General features: G+C 31.6%; 1 protein-coding gene across 1 annotated transcript; it reads right to left on the bottom strand.

Moving 5' to 3' along the window:
- Positions 1-3,592: 3,592 nt before the first annotated feature.
- On the bottom strand, positions 3,593-6,400 carry LOC129988575 (uncharacterized). Its single transcript, XM_056096825.1, has one exon. The coding sequence runs from the start codon at positions 6,259-6,261 to the stop codon at positions 4,522-4,524; it is 1,740 nt and encodes a 579-aa protein (XP_055952800.1). The 5' UTR covers positions 6,262-6,400; the 3' UTR covers positions 3,593-4,521.
- Between the last annotated feature and the right edge of the window lie 11,460 nt (positions 6,401-17,860).

The following is a 17,860-nucleotide window of genomic DNA, read 5'->3' as shown; positions in this document are numbered from 1 at the left end:
GAAATGAAAAGCAATAAAATACCCTGTGATATTCTCTTAATGGTCAGTAACATATTTTTATTTGTCAAGAACTATTTTAAAATTATTTTTAGGAAGTAGATATTTTATTGTAAAGTTATGCCTTTGATCTCAGCTGTATATGACATAATATTAATATGTACATTTTCAAAACTTTAAAATTTATGAATAATATTTACTTTGGTTTTCTGTCATACTAAACGTTAATATTAAGTGACTTTTGTCACTTTTAGAGAAAAATATTCTTTTGTTCTAAGAAATAAAAATGTATACTATGTCGGGAATTTATCCAATATGATTTTGCTAGACTTCTGATATTTTAAAATTTTGGATGAAATAAATTTTTGTGTTTTTTTAAAAGAAACTTTGCATAAGATGTTTTATTAGATGACTATTACAACTTCATCGTTAAGAGCTTTTTTTTGCGTAAATACAAAATTTAAAAATTCATTTTATCATTTCATTCTATTCTTTACTCACCAGAGAGTAAGATTCAAAAAATTTGAAGTCCATCTTCAAAATATATTTTAAATTCTTGTATATGAATTTTAAAATACAGATAGTTATTACTTATTTATATAAAGAAAATCTTAATTATATATTTTATGTAATATTCTGTTTATAATTTCTGAAAAAAAATATTACATGCTAAATTCTTTTTAAGTGTAAATTTAATATTTGAATAACATTCTATTAATCATCCTAATTTTTATGATAAAAATATGTTTTTACATGCTGAAAATATTTTCTAAAAAAATTTTAAAAGATGAATTTATTACATTTCACTTCTACACTGTCATATATTTTCTACATTAAATATAACTATTGACAAAGTTTCTTCTAAAAAAATTAATTCTTTGAGTGAAATCTGTTTTTTAATTTAACACATGATACATAGTCAGGGGGTGTTCCTGAACTTTTAAACATTGTGACCTGCTTATTAGAAACTGATTCATGCAACTTATTTCATTCTTGGCACATGAAGTTTTTTCAGAGCCAAACAATATATGTTCTTTAAAAAACTTTTGTAAAGAAAAGAATTATTAAATTCTTTTTTAAAAAAATATTTCTAGTGTATGACTTGATAAACAGTTCAAGCCTAATTACATTTTTTGTAGAAGGATACCTGTACATTTGAAATTTTGTTGCAGCTCACCAAAAATTGACTCAAGAACTATCAGTGGGTCATGATCGATAGTTTGGGATACCTCTTGGCTTAGTTAAGCATTTAAGTTAATGGGCATTCTGTGCAACATATTTTTTTCTCAGGTTTTCAGCGATTTTCGTAAAACATAATTTTTAAATTTTATCTTTTTTGATTAATTCAGTCTTATTATTTTTTTCCCTCCCTTCCCTTCTGCAAATCTTCAGATACTTTCTATTAATTTGAAAGTTATTCATTTGTTGTCAATTTATTACTCATTCTTTAATTTTTGATTTCTTTATTGTGATATATTGTCTTATCAGTAAACATTCTTTGAATTGAAAATGATTGATAAATAAATATATTGTTTGCAGAGTTTTGTGTCTCAATTTTTTTGAAGTAATTTATAGTTAGCAAAGATCTGAACAATATGGAATTCTCATCATGGTTTTTTTTTTTTTTTTTCAATGCTGTCATCTAAATTATAAGCAATTAAGTGAACAGTATGAAAAATGCTATAAGTAACTGTGTGAGCATATGTCTTGAGTATTTCTGCATGTTTGAAAACTATAGACATAGCTCTTTGAAATTAAACATTTTTAATTTTAAATATAAAGTTCAACACAAATATTGGTTATTAATGGGTAAAATAGAATTCTGCTCAAATATATTTTTATTATTTTTAAATATATAAAGGGTATTTAACTGGGCATAATGAAACAACATACTGTCTTTCTTGTATTATAAACTGGAATAGTCACTGTTTACAAATGTAGTTATAAAAATTTACTTTCATCAAGTGTCAAATTAAACAAATTAGCCATAAGTTTAGAGAAAAATCACAATAATAGTAATAATAAGTCTATAAATTTGTAATGATATTATAATTATAAAACATATATATATTATGTTATATTATATATACATATATTGTCTTTGATCTGTTTTTCAGATACAATGCTTTGGAATTTTTTTACTGGTGTATCATATTGCAGTTCTAATTCACATAAATAAGAACTTCATTATTTCACTTATATTAGGTTTTAAGCAAGAGTATAATTTAATTATCAGAACAAATTATTTTGCAAATAAGCAAAATTATCTGCCTGTAAGTTACGATTTACCAGCTTTGATGCAATACTGCCCCATAATTTTAACTTACATAGTTAATGCATATTTGTTATTTAATACTTTCACAATTCTGAATGATATATTGAGGGCTACGGTGGCCTGGTGGTAGGGTCTTGGCTATGGGACCGGAGGGTTTCAGGTTCGAAATTGGTTATCAGGTTCAGGTATTGATTAAGTGCCACCCACATATAATCAATTCAGTTTATTACATGCCTGAAGTTATTTGCTAACTTCTTGAATTCAAATATGTAACTTTTCATTTCTTTGATTCTCACAGTTTACTTCTGTCTCATAAATAAATAAGCTGCAGTATCGTGAAACACACTCTCCTAAAATAAATGTTTACTCATCTGGATTGAAGGATAATCCTCGTTTGAAGCTATATAAATTCTAAATGGTTTTTCACAACTTCCTTCTCCCGCCCTTTCTTTCTAGTTTTGCAACGTGTGCTGCTGCGATACTGTTTGATCATGGATTAAACAAAGAACTTTTGTAAGCTTCTAAAATATGAACCTTTTTAAATAAAAAGCATTTTATAATAATGATCGTTCTGTGCATTAATTTATTTAATATTGAGGTTTTGGGGACATTATTTTTTACAACCTACAATTATTAATATATTACTTTTAATTAATATACATTTCGACTGTGAAGGAGTTAAGTTTGTATTAATCACTATTGCTTGCCAATTTCCCCCTAAAATTCGCTTTGGGAACTTTTTCTCTATCGCCATCTTTTCCTCCGTTGTGTGTGAAATGCATTCCACTGAGCATTAAAGTTTTTTTTCCTAACCGTGTTCTGAATGGGGTGGGGATCGTTGTTACTGCTTCGGCTGTGCACAAGAAGTGTTTTGAATAGGGTTATTTGTATGCATTAGAGATTGTAAATCGGACGTAATCAGTATGAATGTTTGAAATACAGATTATGTATGAAGAAAAATTTCTTTTTTTCTAAATACTTTTTAGAAATGTATGCTTTTATTATTTGATATCTGAATCAATTTTTTAATTCATTACTTTTGTTATTATTTTTTGATAACTTGGTTCAATCAAATAGAATAAGAAAGAGACAGGGATGCTGGATATTTTATATTCCTCAGTTAGAACTCTATTTTTTCTATCATGTTATTTAAAATTAGAAATTTAACTAATCACATATTTTGTACTGATCGCTTAAAAATATGTCTTTTCTTAGATGCAGTGCAAAAACTCCATAACAATTTTTAAATGAAGAAAGACATAAGGAATCATGACACTTTAGTATCAATTTTTTAACAAAACACATGCGAAATGAAACATTTAAAAAATGTTACTAAAATTGCATGATCAACAATGGTTGGTTAAAATTAAACATTATCAAAAATATTTGGAACAGATTAAGTGGGTAGCTATTTTTCCAATTTTTTTTTCATCCTATCGCCGTATTCAGACTTCCTTATCTGAAAGTTAAATATTATGTCTCACAAAATAAAACCATAATCAAATTTTCCTTTTATCGTATAGGTAAATGAAGCGGTAAATTTCTATTTAAAAAATCTTAGTTTTCTGACAGTGCGGATTCATGCAGTGATGTAGCGGTTGGATGACTAGACGGATTTCAATGTCTTTGTGTGTATGCTAGTTTGTATAGTAAGATACGATAAGAATACAAAAAGCTGATACCATGACCCGAGCATCATTGACATTTGCTAAATCACTTTAAGCGAAATAATTACATTATGTCTCAATCATCATTTCCCTTCCCCATACACTGGCTACACGAGACAGACGGTTTCTATAGTGTTAGAAAAATCTAGCCACTTTCTAACAGCTGCATGCAGTAGCGTAAAGAATGGGACAAAGGCAGTGGCATTTTCTCATACAAGAGCTCAAATCGAGCAGATCTCAAAATGTATTATGCGTACTTCGTAATGCTGAGCCTTCAGCGAATTTACATTTACATCTCTTCATTCATTTTGTTCTCATTCTGTCAGAATGAACTTGGTCAAGAACTAGGAGAGGTCAGAGAGTTATAAAAGTTTCCAGAGACAATCTTGGTGGTTCACTGAAGAAAAAACAACATGTTTGTTCCAGTTTTTAAAATCAAATGCGATGATTGGGAAAAAAAACTAATGGTCACCATTTAGTTTTCTTTTATCACTGGGGACTAAATTATAATATTCTGTCCCGGCCCACTTACCTTCTCTACGCTACAACCTACATGATACAGTAAGTTTTTTAAGCGAAAAATCATGATGCTTTCCGGTAATGCAAGATTATAGTGTGCAAGGTTTCTAGAGCTAGAAAAGGATTAGTTTTTTCTAAGTTTCTCCACTGGTCGCCATCAACGATTTCTTCGTTGTGTTGAGCAATATAAAGCTGCACTTCTTTCTTCATGTGTTTATCTTGATGCTTATCTGCTAGCAGCAATATCTCGCAGCAGTTAATTGGCTGGATATTCTGCAATAAGAGAAATGAGCACTTTTCTTTCATTGCAACAATTTCATATTTGTCAGCTGCCAAGTATAATTTCTTTACTCTTCTCCATCCCATACCATCAATGCTATCTGTATATAAAAACATGAGCATTTGTTCCACAGTGTCTTCGTCCAAGTCTTGAAGATTGATCTTTAGAGGTGTTGAACTTGCGCAATTATTCCCATTCATCCTTACAATTGTAGCAATTATGTCGCTAAAAACTGGAGATCTTATGCTTAAAATCAAACTGTGTGCAGGAATTGCTTTAGTCTTAGTCAGAAGTTCCACGTCACATAAAATCTGATTTTTGTATAACGACATCAGATCATTCTTCCAAGAAAGTGAGCAGTCGGATAACTTATTACCAGGACTAGAGTTGATGGTGTTTTGAATCATTGCACCTTGGGAAGTTTTCGATAAATTTATAATATATTTAGATGTATCTATTTGCGTGTGTTCCATATATTCTTTAGTATTCGATGAAACTGACACTCCATGTAATATGCCATCGTTTTGCAAGGAATTCAAGTTATCCTTCCAAAGAAAACAAACATCTGATCTACACTTATCAGTTTCAACAAGCTCGTTTGAAACCGCACCCTGGTCATTTCCAGAGAAAAATCGAGTTTCCTCTATTTTATTGTATTCTATGCCTGTAGAGAAAGCAATATGGCACTGAAATGTTAATGTGTTATTAGGTAAATATTTTTCTCTGAGATTTATTAAGTTCATTTTGGAAAGTGGGAAAGGAATTTTCCAACCTATTTGTGGATTTCTATTAAAATATGAAAATTCATTTTGCCCGAAAGCGACCTCTTTTCCAAAGGCATCTAATAAAAATAATTTGCATTTACAGACTTTTAGGTTCATATATTCTAATAGTATCAATTCAATGTAAATTATTTCGTTTTCAGTTATGTGCATGCAAACAGAAATGGGTAAATCTTTAGTTGATAAGGGTTTTATGCAAACAGCTTTCCTAACAAAGGGATCGTTGAATTTCTCCACAACTCCTATGAAAGCTGTGCATTCGACTCGTATCCGGGTCCTAATAAAGCATTCTTTTATTTTATACCAAAATTTTTTATCACTGCGAATGACGAATCGTACAGTTAGAATGTCTTGCGATAAAAACTCGTCTTTTTTGCGCGTAAAAACTTCATCTCGCTTTGCAGTGAGAGGAGGATGACTGCACTTTCCTTTTTTGAAAACACATCCAGAAAATATCTCAGATTTAATGCAAGATCCATTATTATCTATAAACGAAAGCTCACCTTCGAAATCCAGAACTGCAAGTCCATCCCATCTGAGATAACATGCCATGTGATCCTTAAATGCGGTAGATACTGGAAATAACCATAGTTCCCATTTAGTTTCCTGTAAAATATCCACTGAAAATTCTGGAGTTCGAAGCACACTCCCTTCTTTTACATCATAGAAGCTAAAATTCTCGATTTTCCATGTGATCGTGAAAACATTCTTTTCATGTCGTTTTGATATGCATGACGTCATTCTTTAATTCTGGGGAAACAGTCCTTTATTCTTAACTACCTTCATCACTTCCTAATGGTAAAATGATTCTTTTGCGATTCTTTTTTACTGGATAAACAGAAGATGCAATATAAACACAAGATAACAATTCTTATTTATGTTTCTTTCTCATATCTGATAGATAACAGTAATTTTGGAATACTTCCAGACGATAATGAATCAGCAGTTAGCAAAAACTGAAGTAGCAACGTAAGGAAAAATTTTGACTACTGAAGATACATGGTTTAAGTTTTGAATTCATTTTAACTGTATTGGTTGCGAGTCAAAAAATATTTATAATTGTATATCAAAGCAAATTTAATCAAAATTAAGAATGAAAGACAATATTTTAAAATATGCATCAGAGTCGGATAGATGCCAGTTTTTTTATAATATTAAAACGATATCAAATTGCAACGTAATATTTTAACTGTAACCATTTTCCTTTTTGTTTAATTATTTTGTATAATTCCTTAGAATAAAATGAATCAACAAAAGAGGAAAAAAGGATTGTAGAATTTCAATAACGAAAGCGATAAAATGGCCAGTTTGTAAATTTCATAATTATTAGAGTATGTGAAATTGCGGGATTTTTCGTATATTTTTAAAAACATTTTTACTCACAGTATTTAATTTTAGAGGAACAAAAATGACTCGGTCGAGTTGCAAAGATTCATATTCATGGACTGTCGGGAAATCAGTATCTGCAATGGCTCAATCTTGCTAGTGTATTGAAAAAAAAAATGAATATGAAATTAATATTAAATCAAGATATTAAGTTTTGAATTATCTACAGAATCGAAAGTAGTTCTCACATCTACATTGTTACATACAATTAAATTGTGTTGTGTGATGAAATTTAAAAGTTATTTTCCTTAATAATCTTGGTCACAGCTCTGAATCGGTGATTTGTCCTTAAAGTCCCCAATGATAAAATGATTTTATTACCATACTAATTAAATTCCTACTAACCGCCTTTGGTGACCAACTACTTTGCAGAGGATACTGATTGTATTTAAGTTAAATCGTTTAAATATAGCTTCATATTCAAGATTTTGTCAAAATGTCAGATATTGAAACCGTGTTATTTTAATTGGACATACTGTGTTCGTTTTTGTGTATAAACTTTTTTTGTGGAAACCAGTTTCATAACATCATATTACTAATAGAAACATAAATGTACAGATCATCTATCATCTGAATTTCATGATATTGTTACGAAATTTTCCGGGTTCGTTTGGATAGTGGGAGTTATATGGTGTGGAGAACGCTCAATCAGCAGGCGGCAGTAGAAAATAAAACAACGACGTTTATTTACACGAAGACAGGACAGGACAGCACAAAGACGACAACTATATACAGCATAGAGAAGACAATTATCTTCAGCCGAGACGTGCACACAACAAGACTCTACTAAAGACAGTAGCGCACAGCTTAGTTCAGCACTAGCTTGACTCCGTCGCTGCTCTGCTAATCTCTGGAAGGCTCGTTCTTCACCGTCGATTCCGACTATCCCCGGCAGCTGCAGACTGTCTCCTTTTATAGGTCTCAGGAGGCGGGGCTAGAAGCCTCTCAGCCAATCAGGAACTTTCGAGGCGTATCTCAGTTCCTAATGGACGGATCGGGAAAATTCTCGACGTTTCGGGTATAATCTATTTTGGCGTCAAAGTCTCCAAATTCGTCGCCAAGTCGCCAAGCTCTGGGACCTCCAACGCGATACCCGGACTCTGTCCAATACATACCTCATTGTAAAACAGTCTTTCTGATTATGGAACTAACTATGCTGGGAAGCAGCATCACAGATTCGTAACAATATTATAACTTCACTTTTTTTAATCGTCTTTTAACAGATTACACAGATTTTAAAACAGAATCTTTCTTCTTTAGCTTTCAATAATGGAAGAAAATTATGCGATAACATATGTAATGAAACGATGAAAACGGTTTGATTTTCAGAGCAACAGTAAAATCTACTGTTGCGAATTATACAAAAAAAAAAACATATTTTTATAAAAATTACGAAATTCTGGAAAATTTTACACGACTGTTAAATTGGTGTAATTAAAAATACAACGGTGTAAAATTTATTTTCTTTTAATAATATTTTCGGATATTATAGCGAAAAACGACAAAAAACGGCTTAATTAATTGAACTTTTAATTAAATTTTCAAAGAATCTATATGAAGTGCACATTCCCACACTACAAGATGTATGTGCAATATTTGTTAGCTGCATGTTAAACAGTCTGGCCTGTAGAGTACCACGCATGCTATACGCACTTTCATCTATATTATTAGTAGAAATAGAGATAAATAAAAACATTGTCTGTTCTTTGAATCTTAAATGCCACAGATACTCGAAATAGCTACAATGCTTTTACGGTTGTCTACAAAATATCCTCAAGAAACTTTTAAGAGTTGGAAGAGCCAATTTTTGTAATTCGTAGATAAAACAACCGATTGTTTATAAGAATATTGAATTAAAATAATATCTGCATCGCGTTCTTCCGCAAGTGTGGTGCGACAGTGATTAAAATTAATTAGCAACACCCTAAGGTTGTCAAGTAAATAAACGATACACGATTAGCAATTATTCTATCTTGACATGTGTGGATTTCCAAAGATTATCAAATCTATCTACGGTATCTTCAATACCAATTTCTAAATCTAAAAGGCTATGCTTTTCACGTGAGTCAAAATTTATAAAAGGTGCAGATCTAAATCCCTTTTATCCATAATATAGATATTTCATCGAAACATGATCATGGATTGAGGATTCGATCCAGCTAACCCATTTGTTGTCAACATGTCTTTTGCCATTGCCCATGTCTATTTATCGCCAAATAAAAAAATCGCCAAAGATCGACTCTAATAGATTCATTCGTAAATCTAGATGCAGATGAGTGCATTGAAAGTGATAATATCAAAATTGTAAAAAATTAAAAATTTTAAAAAATTATTTCGGCTATTTTCTTTCTGTACACTTCAAGTATTTCTTTCTGTAACATCAGACAGACAGTGCTAACATTCTTGACAGCGCAGTGGCCATAGGAAGCTGTCAAATCTGAAATCTCTCATTGCAAATATTTAGAAGTAGTCTTCGGAAAAATGATCAGCAAATCAGGGTAGAACTTTCGGTTTTAGCTAAAAAAAATTTCGGCGGGATTTTGTTTCTTTTTCTTTTTTTCGTAACCCTCAAGTTGAGAATCAAATTCATAACCACATCTCAAACGCATTAACACCACATCAATCAATCGTTGCATATGGCGCGAAAATAATGCTCGTGGAAAATGCATAAATAAACAATATTTCTCGCATTCTTAAGTGTGGCGGGAATCGAAATGATTTATTATCAAATGGATACATTTTATGGATTAATATCACTATCCCTAGAAATGATCCCTAGAACTGCATACACACTGTAAGAACACCACTAATCAAATCTGATAGGTGAATAGGTTTCGTATACGTTGTAAAGAATTCTTGGAAATGAGTAAGGTGAATTTGTGAATTAAGATCGCTGTAATATTTATCAAACTTTCTTTGGTATGTCTAAAAAATTATTTCTTCAGGACTAATGAAGCATTATATGAAAAACTAGTGATCCCACAATTTCATCTTATAAAAGGTAAGATTTTTTTAAATTGCTAAAATTTATTTCAAAAATTAGTTTCTTTATAACAATGTTTTCATTAAAAATTTTTAATGCAAGTGTTTATAACTTAGTATTTTATAATCCAAGCCGGCGTTCTGGCATAGGGGTAGCGGGTCTTCCCCGTGATCTGGGCGGCCCGGGTTCGAGTCCGGTTTGGGCATGGTTGTTCTTCCGTTATTCTATCTGTTAGGTGTGTGAATGTGCCCTCCTGTAAAAAGGGGTTCTGCAAGCGAATGAGTGATGCGTGAGTAGCAAAGTTGTACTCTTGGTACTAGTTGGCGCTACCATTAAAAGAAGAGACGCTCCCCCTCCGGCTTAAATCGCTGTCTTCGTAACAGCGGGCTTGTCCGTGGCGAATGCCATAAGAAACAACAACAACGATTTTATAATCCATAGAATTTTCATTATTTTACAGATTCGCGGCTCTTATACAGTATATAGAAGTCACTACCTAAATCACAAATTTGAAAATTCTGTAATCTGTTAAAATATTATGTTTTCTAAAATGAAAATCAAAGTGAAACAAATTATATAGTATCACCTTACCAGTAAAGAATGCGGCATAAGCCCAAACTGTAATTTTTAAAAGCTATAAATCGTCAAATACGATAACTTAACTATGTGCCTTTGTTCGTATTTGGCGAATTTTATTTTTATCTGATTTGGCGGGAAATGGCAAAATTCTGTCCCGTATTATTAATTGAGTGATTAAAGTCACAGCGTTGATATATAATTTTTATTAATATAAGAATTTTAACAGAATTAATAACAAAACATTTTTGTATAAGTAGGCATTTCTAATAATTAAATTACATAAATTATATTAATATCTTTGCAGCATATTGTTTTGTTTGTCGGTCTTCTAGGATACTTGTTATGGGCCGTGTTTTTCATACCCATATTCTTGAATATTATAGAAATAAGTGAAAAATTGAACCCAAATTTCTATTTTAGTAAATATTAAATAAGTCAAACTAAATAAAAATGCGTAATAAGTAATTCAATTTAATAAATCTTTATGTTTAATCTCTACTAATAATAAAGGAGATTGTGTATCTGTATGTATATTTTCGTTTGTGGTGGATTGTGATGCGCGAGGACAGAACCTGGGATCTTGTGGTTCGCAGCCCAGTAACATGACCACACTACAAAAGCAATTGCTCGTGCAACGTAGTTGTTAACTGGCTTATAAGCTATTCACTACACGTTCTATAGAACAGATATTTGACTTAGAGCTAAATTCGGCATTGGTAAATTTTGGAAGCCAGAAATATTTAATTTTTTTGAAATTTTATTATTTGATTTTTTTTTTTTTTTTTTTTTTGAAATTTTATGACTTAAATATTAAATAAGATTTTGATCATTGCCACAATAACTCCCGAAAATATTATTTCACATAAATCATTTATACACTATTTTGAAAAATTGTCTTTTAAATTGTCTTAGCATTTAATAATGGCATTTTAATTATCATGCAAATTTTTTCAGAAATTTCTTTATAAACTTTCTCTGATACGTTTTCACAACAGTGCATTATTGTATTTGAAATTCAAACCAATGTTTCTTCAAGTATTAAAGTGAGTGATTTCTTTCCATTGTTAAAAGCTAAGAAAGGAAAATTCTGTTTATTATACGCACAGTTTACATGAGGAATTAGGAAGTGAAATTACATTATTACGAAAGATAAATCATGTAATTTGAGAATAGATGAGCAGCTTGGTTACTTTTTAATTGCACTATGATGTCATGGGACTTCACTCCATTAAGAAAGATTCTTGTATAGAATAAACTAAACAAGTATACTATTAAAATAACACGGCATTAATATCTGTCTCAATTTGGCATTTAAAAATAATTTGTTGAGAGAATCATGAACATTAAATTTTACTGAAATTAAACAAAATTAATTTAATTGAAGATTAAACACAACCAATACTCCCATTGAACTAACTGGTCGTCAAAAGCGACTAGTTCAAAAACATACCTTTCAGTTTTTACTACATTAAATGGATGAATAGATAAATAAGTATGCATTAATTTTCATTATCATGAGTGAAACTTATTTTGCATTTGTGAACTAAGAACACCACAAATGAAAGATATACTCTCCCCCCCCTCACCTCCTTCCTTTTCATAGATTGACTCCGCCTCATTCTTTTTCTTTCTTTTTTTCCCTTTCTGTTCGTGCGTGTGCATGCTCCTTGTCTGTTGTGTTCCTTCATCCATGACCAATATACATAATATACAGATAGAGCAGTTAGTAGAAGAGAAAAGAGTTTTCAAAACATGCGATAAAGAATGGTGTTCAAAATGTGTCTGCATTGTTCTTCAAAATGAGAAAATAATTCTCGGCCGCTTCAGCTAACATTTAAGAAAGAGGGAAATGCTAATGCTTCTTTTTGTTTTTTTTAAATATAGATGAGTATCTTTTAAACGTAGAGATATCTCCCTGAGATAAAGATGACTCTCTGACTGCTGTAGGGGAATATGATTTATTCTTTTATATAAATGTAAACTGTTGCATTAAGTAGTATTTATCCGGTGGATTTAGTGTATACTATTTTTTATTACAATGTTATGCATTTAACATCAGCAGATATATCTTTTATCGCGCTATTCGAATATAAAAAGAAGTTTCCGTACTATGTTATGAGTTGTAAATTAACGGGTCACCTGAAATTTTTTGGCATAATTTGTAATAAAACTATTATTCTCCCATGCCTGGATAAAAGTGTGAATCTTGGGCAAGGTTATGAACGTTATGAGTGCTCAGATTTTTATTTTCAATATATATTATATTGTATACCATACTATATTCATTATTTATTATATGATAATATTAGTTTCAAGATCACATAGTCTTTGCTTTTTTCATGCATCGTGTTTATGAGCATGCGAATGTACATACAGACGCTCAACCATTTAGTGGGTCTTATTCAAACTTTCATACCCAGATACTTTAAGTGCTCAGATTTTTATTTTCAGTATATATTATATTGTATACTATACTATATTCATTATTTATTATATGATAATATTAGTTTCAAGATCACATAGTATTTGCGTTTTTCACGCATCGCGTTTATGAGCATGCGAATGTACATACAGACGCTCAACCATTTAGTGGGTCTTATTCAAACTTTCATACCCAGATACTTTAAGTGCTCAGATTTTTATTTTCAGTATATATTATATTGTATACTATACTATATTCATTATTTATTATATGATAATATTAGTTTCAAGATCACATAGTCTTTGCGTTTTTCACGCATCGCGTTTATGAGCATGCGAATGTACATACAGACGCTCAACCATTTAGTGGGTCTTATTCAAACTTTCATACCCAGATACTTTAAGTGCTCAGATTTTTATTTTCAGTATATATTATATTGTATACTATACTATATTCATTATTTATTATATGATAATATTAGTTTCTAGATCACATAGTCTTTGCGTTTTTCACGCATCGCGTTTATGAGCATGCGAATGTACATACAGACGCTCAACCATTTAGTGGGTCTTATTCAAACTTTCATACCCAGATACTTTAAGTGCTCAGATTTTTATTTTCAGTATATATTATATTGTATACTATACTATATTCATTATTTATTATATGATAATATTAGTTTCAAGATCACATAGTATTTGCGTTTTTCACGCATCGCGTTTATGAGCATGCGAATGTACATACAGACGCTCAACCATTTAGTGGGTCTTATTCAAACTTTCATACCCAGATACTTTAAGTGCTCAGATTTTTATTTTCAGTATATATTATATTGTATACTATACTATATTCATTATTTATTATATGAAAATATTAGTTTCAAGATCACATAGTCTTTGCGTTTTTCACGCATCGCGTTTATGAGCATGCGAATGTACATACAGACGCTCAACCATTTAGTGGGTCTTATTCAAACTTTCATACCCAGATACTTTAAGTGCTCAGATTTTTATTTTCAGTATATATTATATTGTATACTATACTATATTCATTATTTATTATATGATAATATTAGTTTCAAGATCACATAGTCTTTGCGTTTTTCACGCATCGCGTTTATGAGCATGCGAATGTACATACAGACGCTCAACCATTTAGTGGATTTTATTCAAACTTTCATACCTAGATACTTTAAGAGATACTTCAAACTTTCATATTAGATACATATAAGATACTTTGTATCTTAAAAGTGCGTACCAAATTTTATTTATCTAAACTGTTTTGTTCACATGCATGATTATTGCGTTCACATGCAAGTGAAATTATGCATTAACAAATTGTCAATCCCTTGGCGAATTTGTTTACAAATTTGCTACGAATTTCCACTTTAAAAGTTAAAACTGCATGCCAAATTTTATGGATTTAGTCCCTTTTTTTTTGTATTTATTGATTTTATTTATGATTTTCTGTTAAGTTGTCCATTACATTATCTCTTGATAATGTAATGGCGTTAGTCACAAAAATATTCAACCTCATATCGTTGCAGGCTTTAAATAAGCGAAAGTTTGAGGCTTTGTTGATAGAAGTCAACTCGGTGTATGGCTTACTAATCTATACTTACATAAAGCTCAATGTGTGTGTTTGGTCTGTTGGCACTCTATAAGCCAGATCGTCGGACCTAAGCTACCAAATTTGGCACATGCATACCTTGGAGGTCGGGAATGTGCACCTGGGGTCCCTTTTTTTGAATTTTTAATTAGAATTTTAATTATTAATTAAAAACTAATTTTCCCGCCAAAAAAAATCTTTTCATTTTCCCACTGCCAAATGAGTAAGGCTTCAGTCCCCCTCCCCCCGTGAAAGGGGATAGGCTTAACATACTTTCGGCCGATTATTTCATTTGCATTACCATAATTGGCGTTGAAAATTCACGCATGCGCATTGTGTTTTGATTGTTGACAACTCTATTTTCAACGGATACGGACTTGGTTTTGAAGGCTTAACATGTTTCCGACCGATTTTTTCAAACGATTCTGTTTATTGTCTTAGAGTTTCATGTATTTAAAACTAAACATCGTTAATTAATTGATCTGTTCATGATGAATATGAGAAAATTTTGTTGACAAATTCTTGAGATATTACATAAATTAAGAAAGATATTCTTTAGTGCCCATAAAGTTTAAACGCTCAGTGACTCTATTATCAGTAATCATATTACTAAAAAAAAAAAAAGCTTTGTTTCAGTAAAAAATGTTCTTATATTAATTGCAATTTAACCATTTCCACTTTAGTTTAAAGCATAAATTTTACGGGAGCTAACAGAAAATTAGAGAGATACATATAACGTTATAGCTGAAGGCATTTATAATATTATGTATGAATTATATGACGATTAAAATTTGTAGCTTTAAAATATTTTGATGAAGAAGCTATTAAAATAGGCGTTACATAAAATATTTAATTATTAAAATTTTAACGAGAATTAAGATTGGTGAGCCGGCTGGTCGCCAAAGGTGGCTAGTGTATAATAATGTTCGCTGGTTGAGCCGCGGGAACGTACTTTAAAAATTTATTGATTGCTTGGAAGAAATCAGACTATTTCTGCAAAATGTGTGTGTGTGGGGGGGGAAGGAGCAATATCCAAAGTTGTTGGATGTTATGTGACTCCCAAAATTGATGTTTTTTTAAGACATGTGTCAACATTTCAATGAATTGAACGTAAAGCTTGAAGACACAAATAACGCAATTATCATCATGATGAATCTCATTCGTGCTTTTAACGCTGGATTACATGTTTTAGGAATGATATTATTAAAAAAAACTACAAGTATTTCCTAAATTTGAAATATATATATATATATATATCAATGATTTATATGTACATGAGAAACCAGACGAAGAAAAAGTTATTGGAGAATTTATTTCCATAATTGATTCGTCGATCAAGGAATTTTCAGCCAGTTTGTCTCAGTTCAAAGAATTATCGGAAACGCTCAAGTTTATTATGTACTCTGATGGGATTTCATTTCATAAACTAAACTTGTCCCAATTCGATTAATTTTAAATTGGAGAATTTGAAATGCATTTGATTGATTTCCAGTCTCTTTCAATATGTATTCAAAAATTTATTGAAATAAGGAAAAAGTTGGAATTGATTGAAACAGAAAAATTAACAAGCAATATACGTAAAAATGCCAGTAACGAAATTTTGGAAATATGGAATTCGATTAAAAACACATTTAACTGTTTGGGGAATCTGATCCATGCTATTTTAACCATATTTTCATTTACCTATGCCTGTGAGTCATTACTTTCAGAGATGAATAACATTAAAGACTCTCTTAGAAACCGCTTGGCAGATGACTCCAATTCAGCATGCATTCTGCCAAAAGTAACAACTTGCAATCCTAATATAAGTTATTTGTCATCTAATTTGCAACAAAAGAGGTCACACTAATGTTACTTTAATTTGAATTACACGTATAACTAAAACTTTTACTACTATACAGTGTAAAATGTATTTTTTCGTCGTAAATAAAGAGTTTTAAGTTGCTAGTATTTAGTTTTATTATTTTCTCAATAATGACAAGTCAAAATTATTTGACGACACGTCTGTATCTCATTAAACATTTCTTTAGAAAAAAGGGCAATTTGATCCATAAAAGTTCGCCACCCCTGCCCTATACCCTTACAAAAATGCTTATTTATATTTTCCATTTCTTACTACACAACAGGATGAATATTGCTCGTTTTCTCCAGTTAAATGTGAGCATGCGCAAGAAAACTCATTCAGAAGAGGATAGCGATAGAACGATCATGCAATGTTAACAAACTAAACGTTGCATTAACACATTAACGAACTTAACATTGCATGACTTAAAAAATATCTGGTCTAGAATGAGTTTTCTTGCGCATGCTCACATTTAACTGGAGAAAACGAGTAATATCCATCTTGTTCTGTAGTAAGAAATGGAAAATGGAAATAAGCATTTTAGTTAGGATTAGGGCTATAAATAAGCATTCTAGTTAGGGTTAGAATAAACAATGATCCTGTCCTTAATACTTTCTTCTATATCAACCAAAGTGATCACAAAGAAGTCATCGACTTGAGCGGCCCGGTATATGTTTTGCCCTAAAATTTTTTGCTAACTTCGATGACATTATATGATCGTTCTCTCGCTATCCGCTTCTGAGCGAATGTTCTTTCGGCCTTGGCGACGAGTTTGGCGGTTTCGTCGATAAAAATGAATTACCCAGAATATTTTAAGAAGTTTTTTCTAGACGCTTCTTCGCCCTGTTAAGACGCGGTCCAACGGCCGGATGATCTTCACAGATGTGGTCATAAAACTGTCACCCTTCCTTCGTGGTTCCACCCCCACCTGTGGTAGCGGACCCACGACCAGAGAAATCTTCAGACGGCACGCGTTCCCCTTTCGACCGCTCAAAACCCTCAGTTTCTTTGACTCCCTTCCCCCCACCCCATAGCCCAAACAAATTTTCCGGTTCTTTGATGTTTATCCATCTACCGACATTTTGCGGGAAGCTACAGACCGTACCACGGGCGACGGGGGAGTGTTGTTCCCCAGTGGGTTGGATGTCAGATTTATGACCAAATCCGTGAGGTGGCAGGTCGTTGGACCGCCGCTTTACGGGTATTGTAATATGAATCTTACGATTTTGAACCATGACCACTCTTCGCATTACCACGCCATTCAAGTCTAAAAACGTTTGCTCGTGACGACAGTCTAAGGTGTAATAGGTCTTCTTACATTATGAATCATCAATGGGTCTTCTGGTACGGCCTTCTTTTAGAGAGATCATCTCAACCATTGTAATATACAGGGTGTCCCACAAGGTATGCAACATCTAATATTTACAGATTCGGATAGAACACGTCAAAGTGAATATTTTGATGTATAACATGTGGGGTCCCCGAATATAGCGTCATAGTCTAATTAAGATGGGAATCT

This window comes from Argiope bruennichi, chromosome 10 (assembly GCF_947563725.1).
Source record: "Argiope bruennichi chromosome 10, qqArgBrue1.1, whole genome shotgun sequence".
Lineage (NCBI taxonomy): Eukaryota > Metazoa > Arthropoda > Arachnida > Araneae > Araneidae > Argiope > Argiope bruennichi.
This window is presented reverse-complemented; position numbering and strand designations above follow the sequence as displayed.

What these genes read in the sequence shown, in the direction of transcription:
- LOC129988575 (XM_056096825.1), bottom strand. Translation starts at nt 6,261, where the DNA reads ATGACGTCATGCATATCAAAACGACATGAAAAGAATGTTTTCACGATC.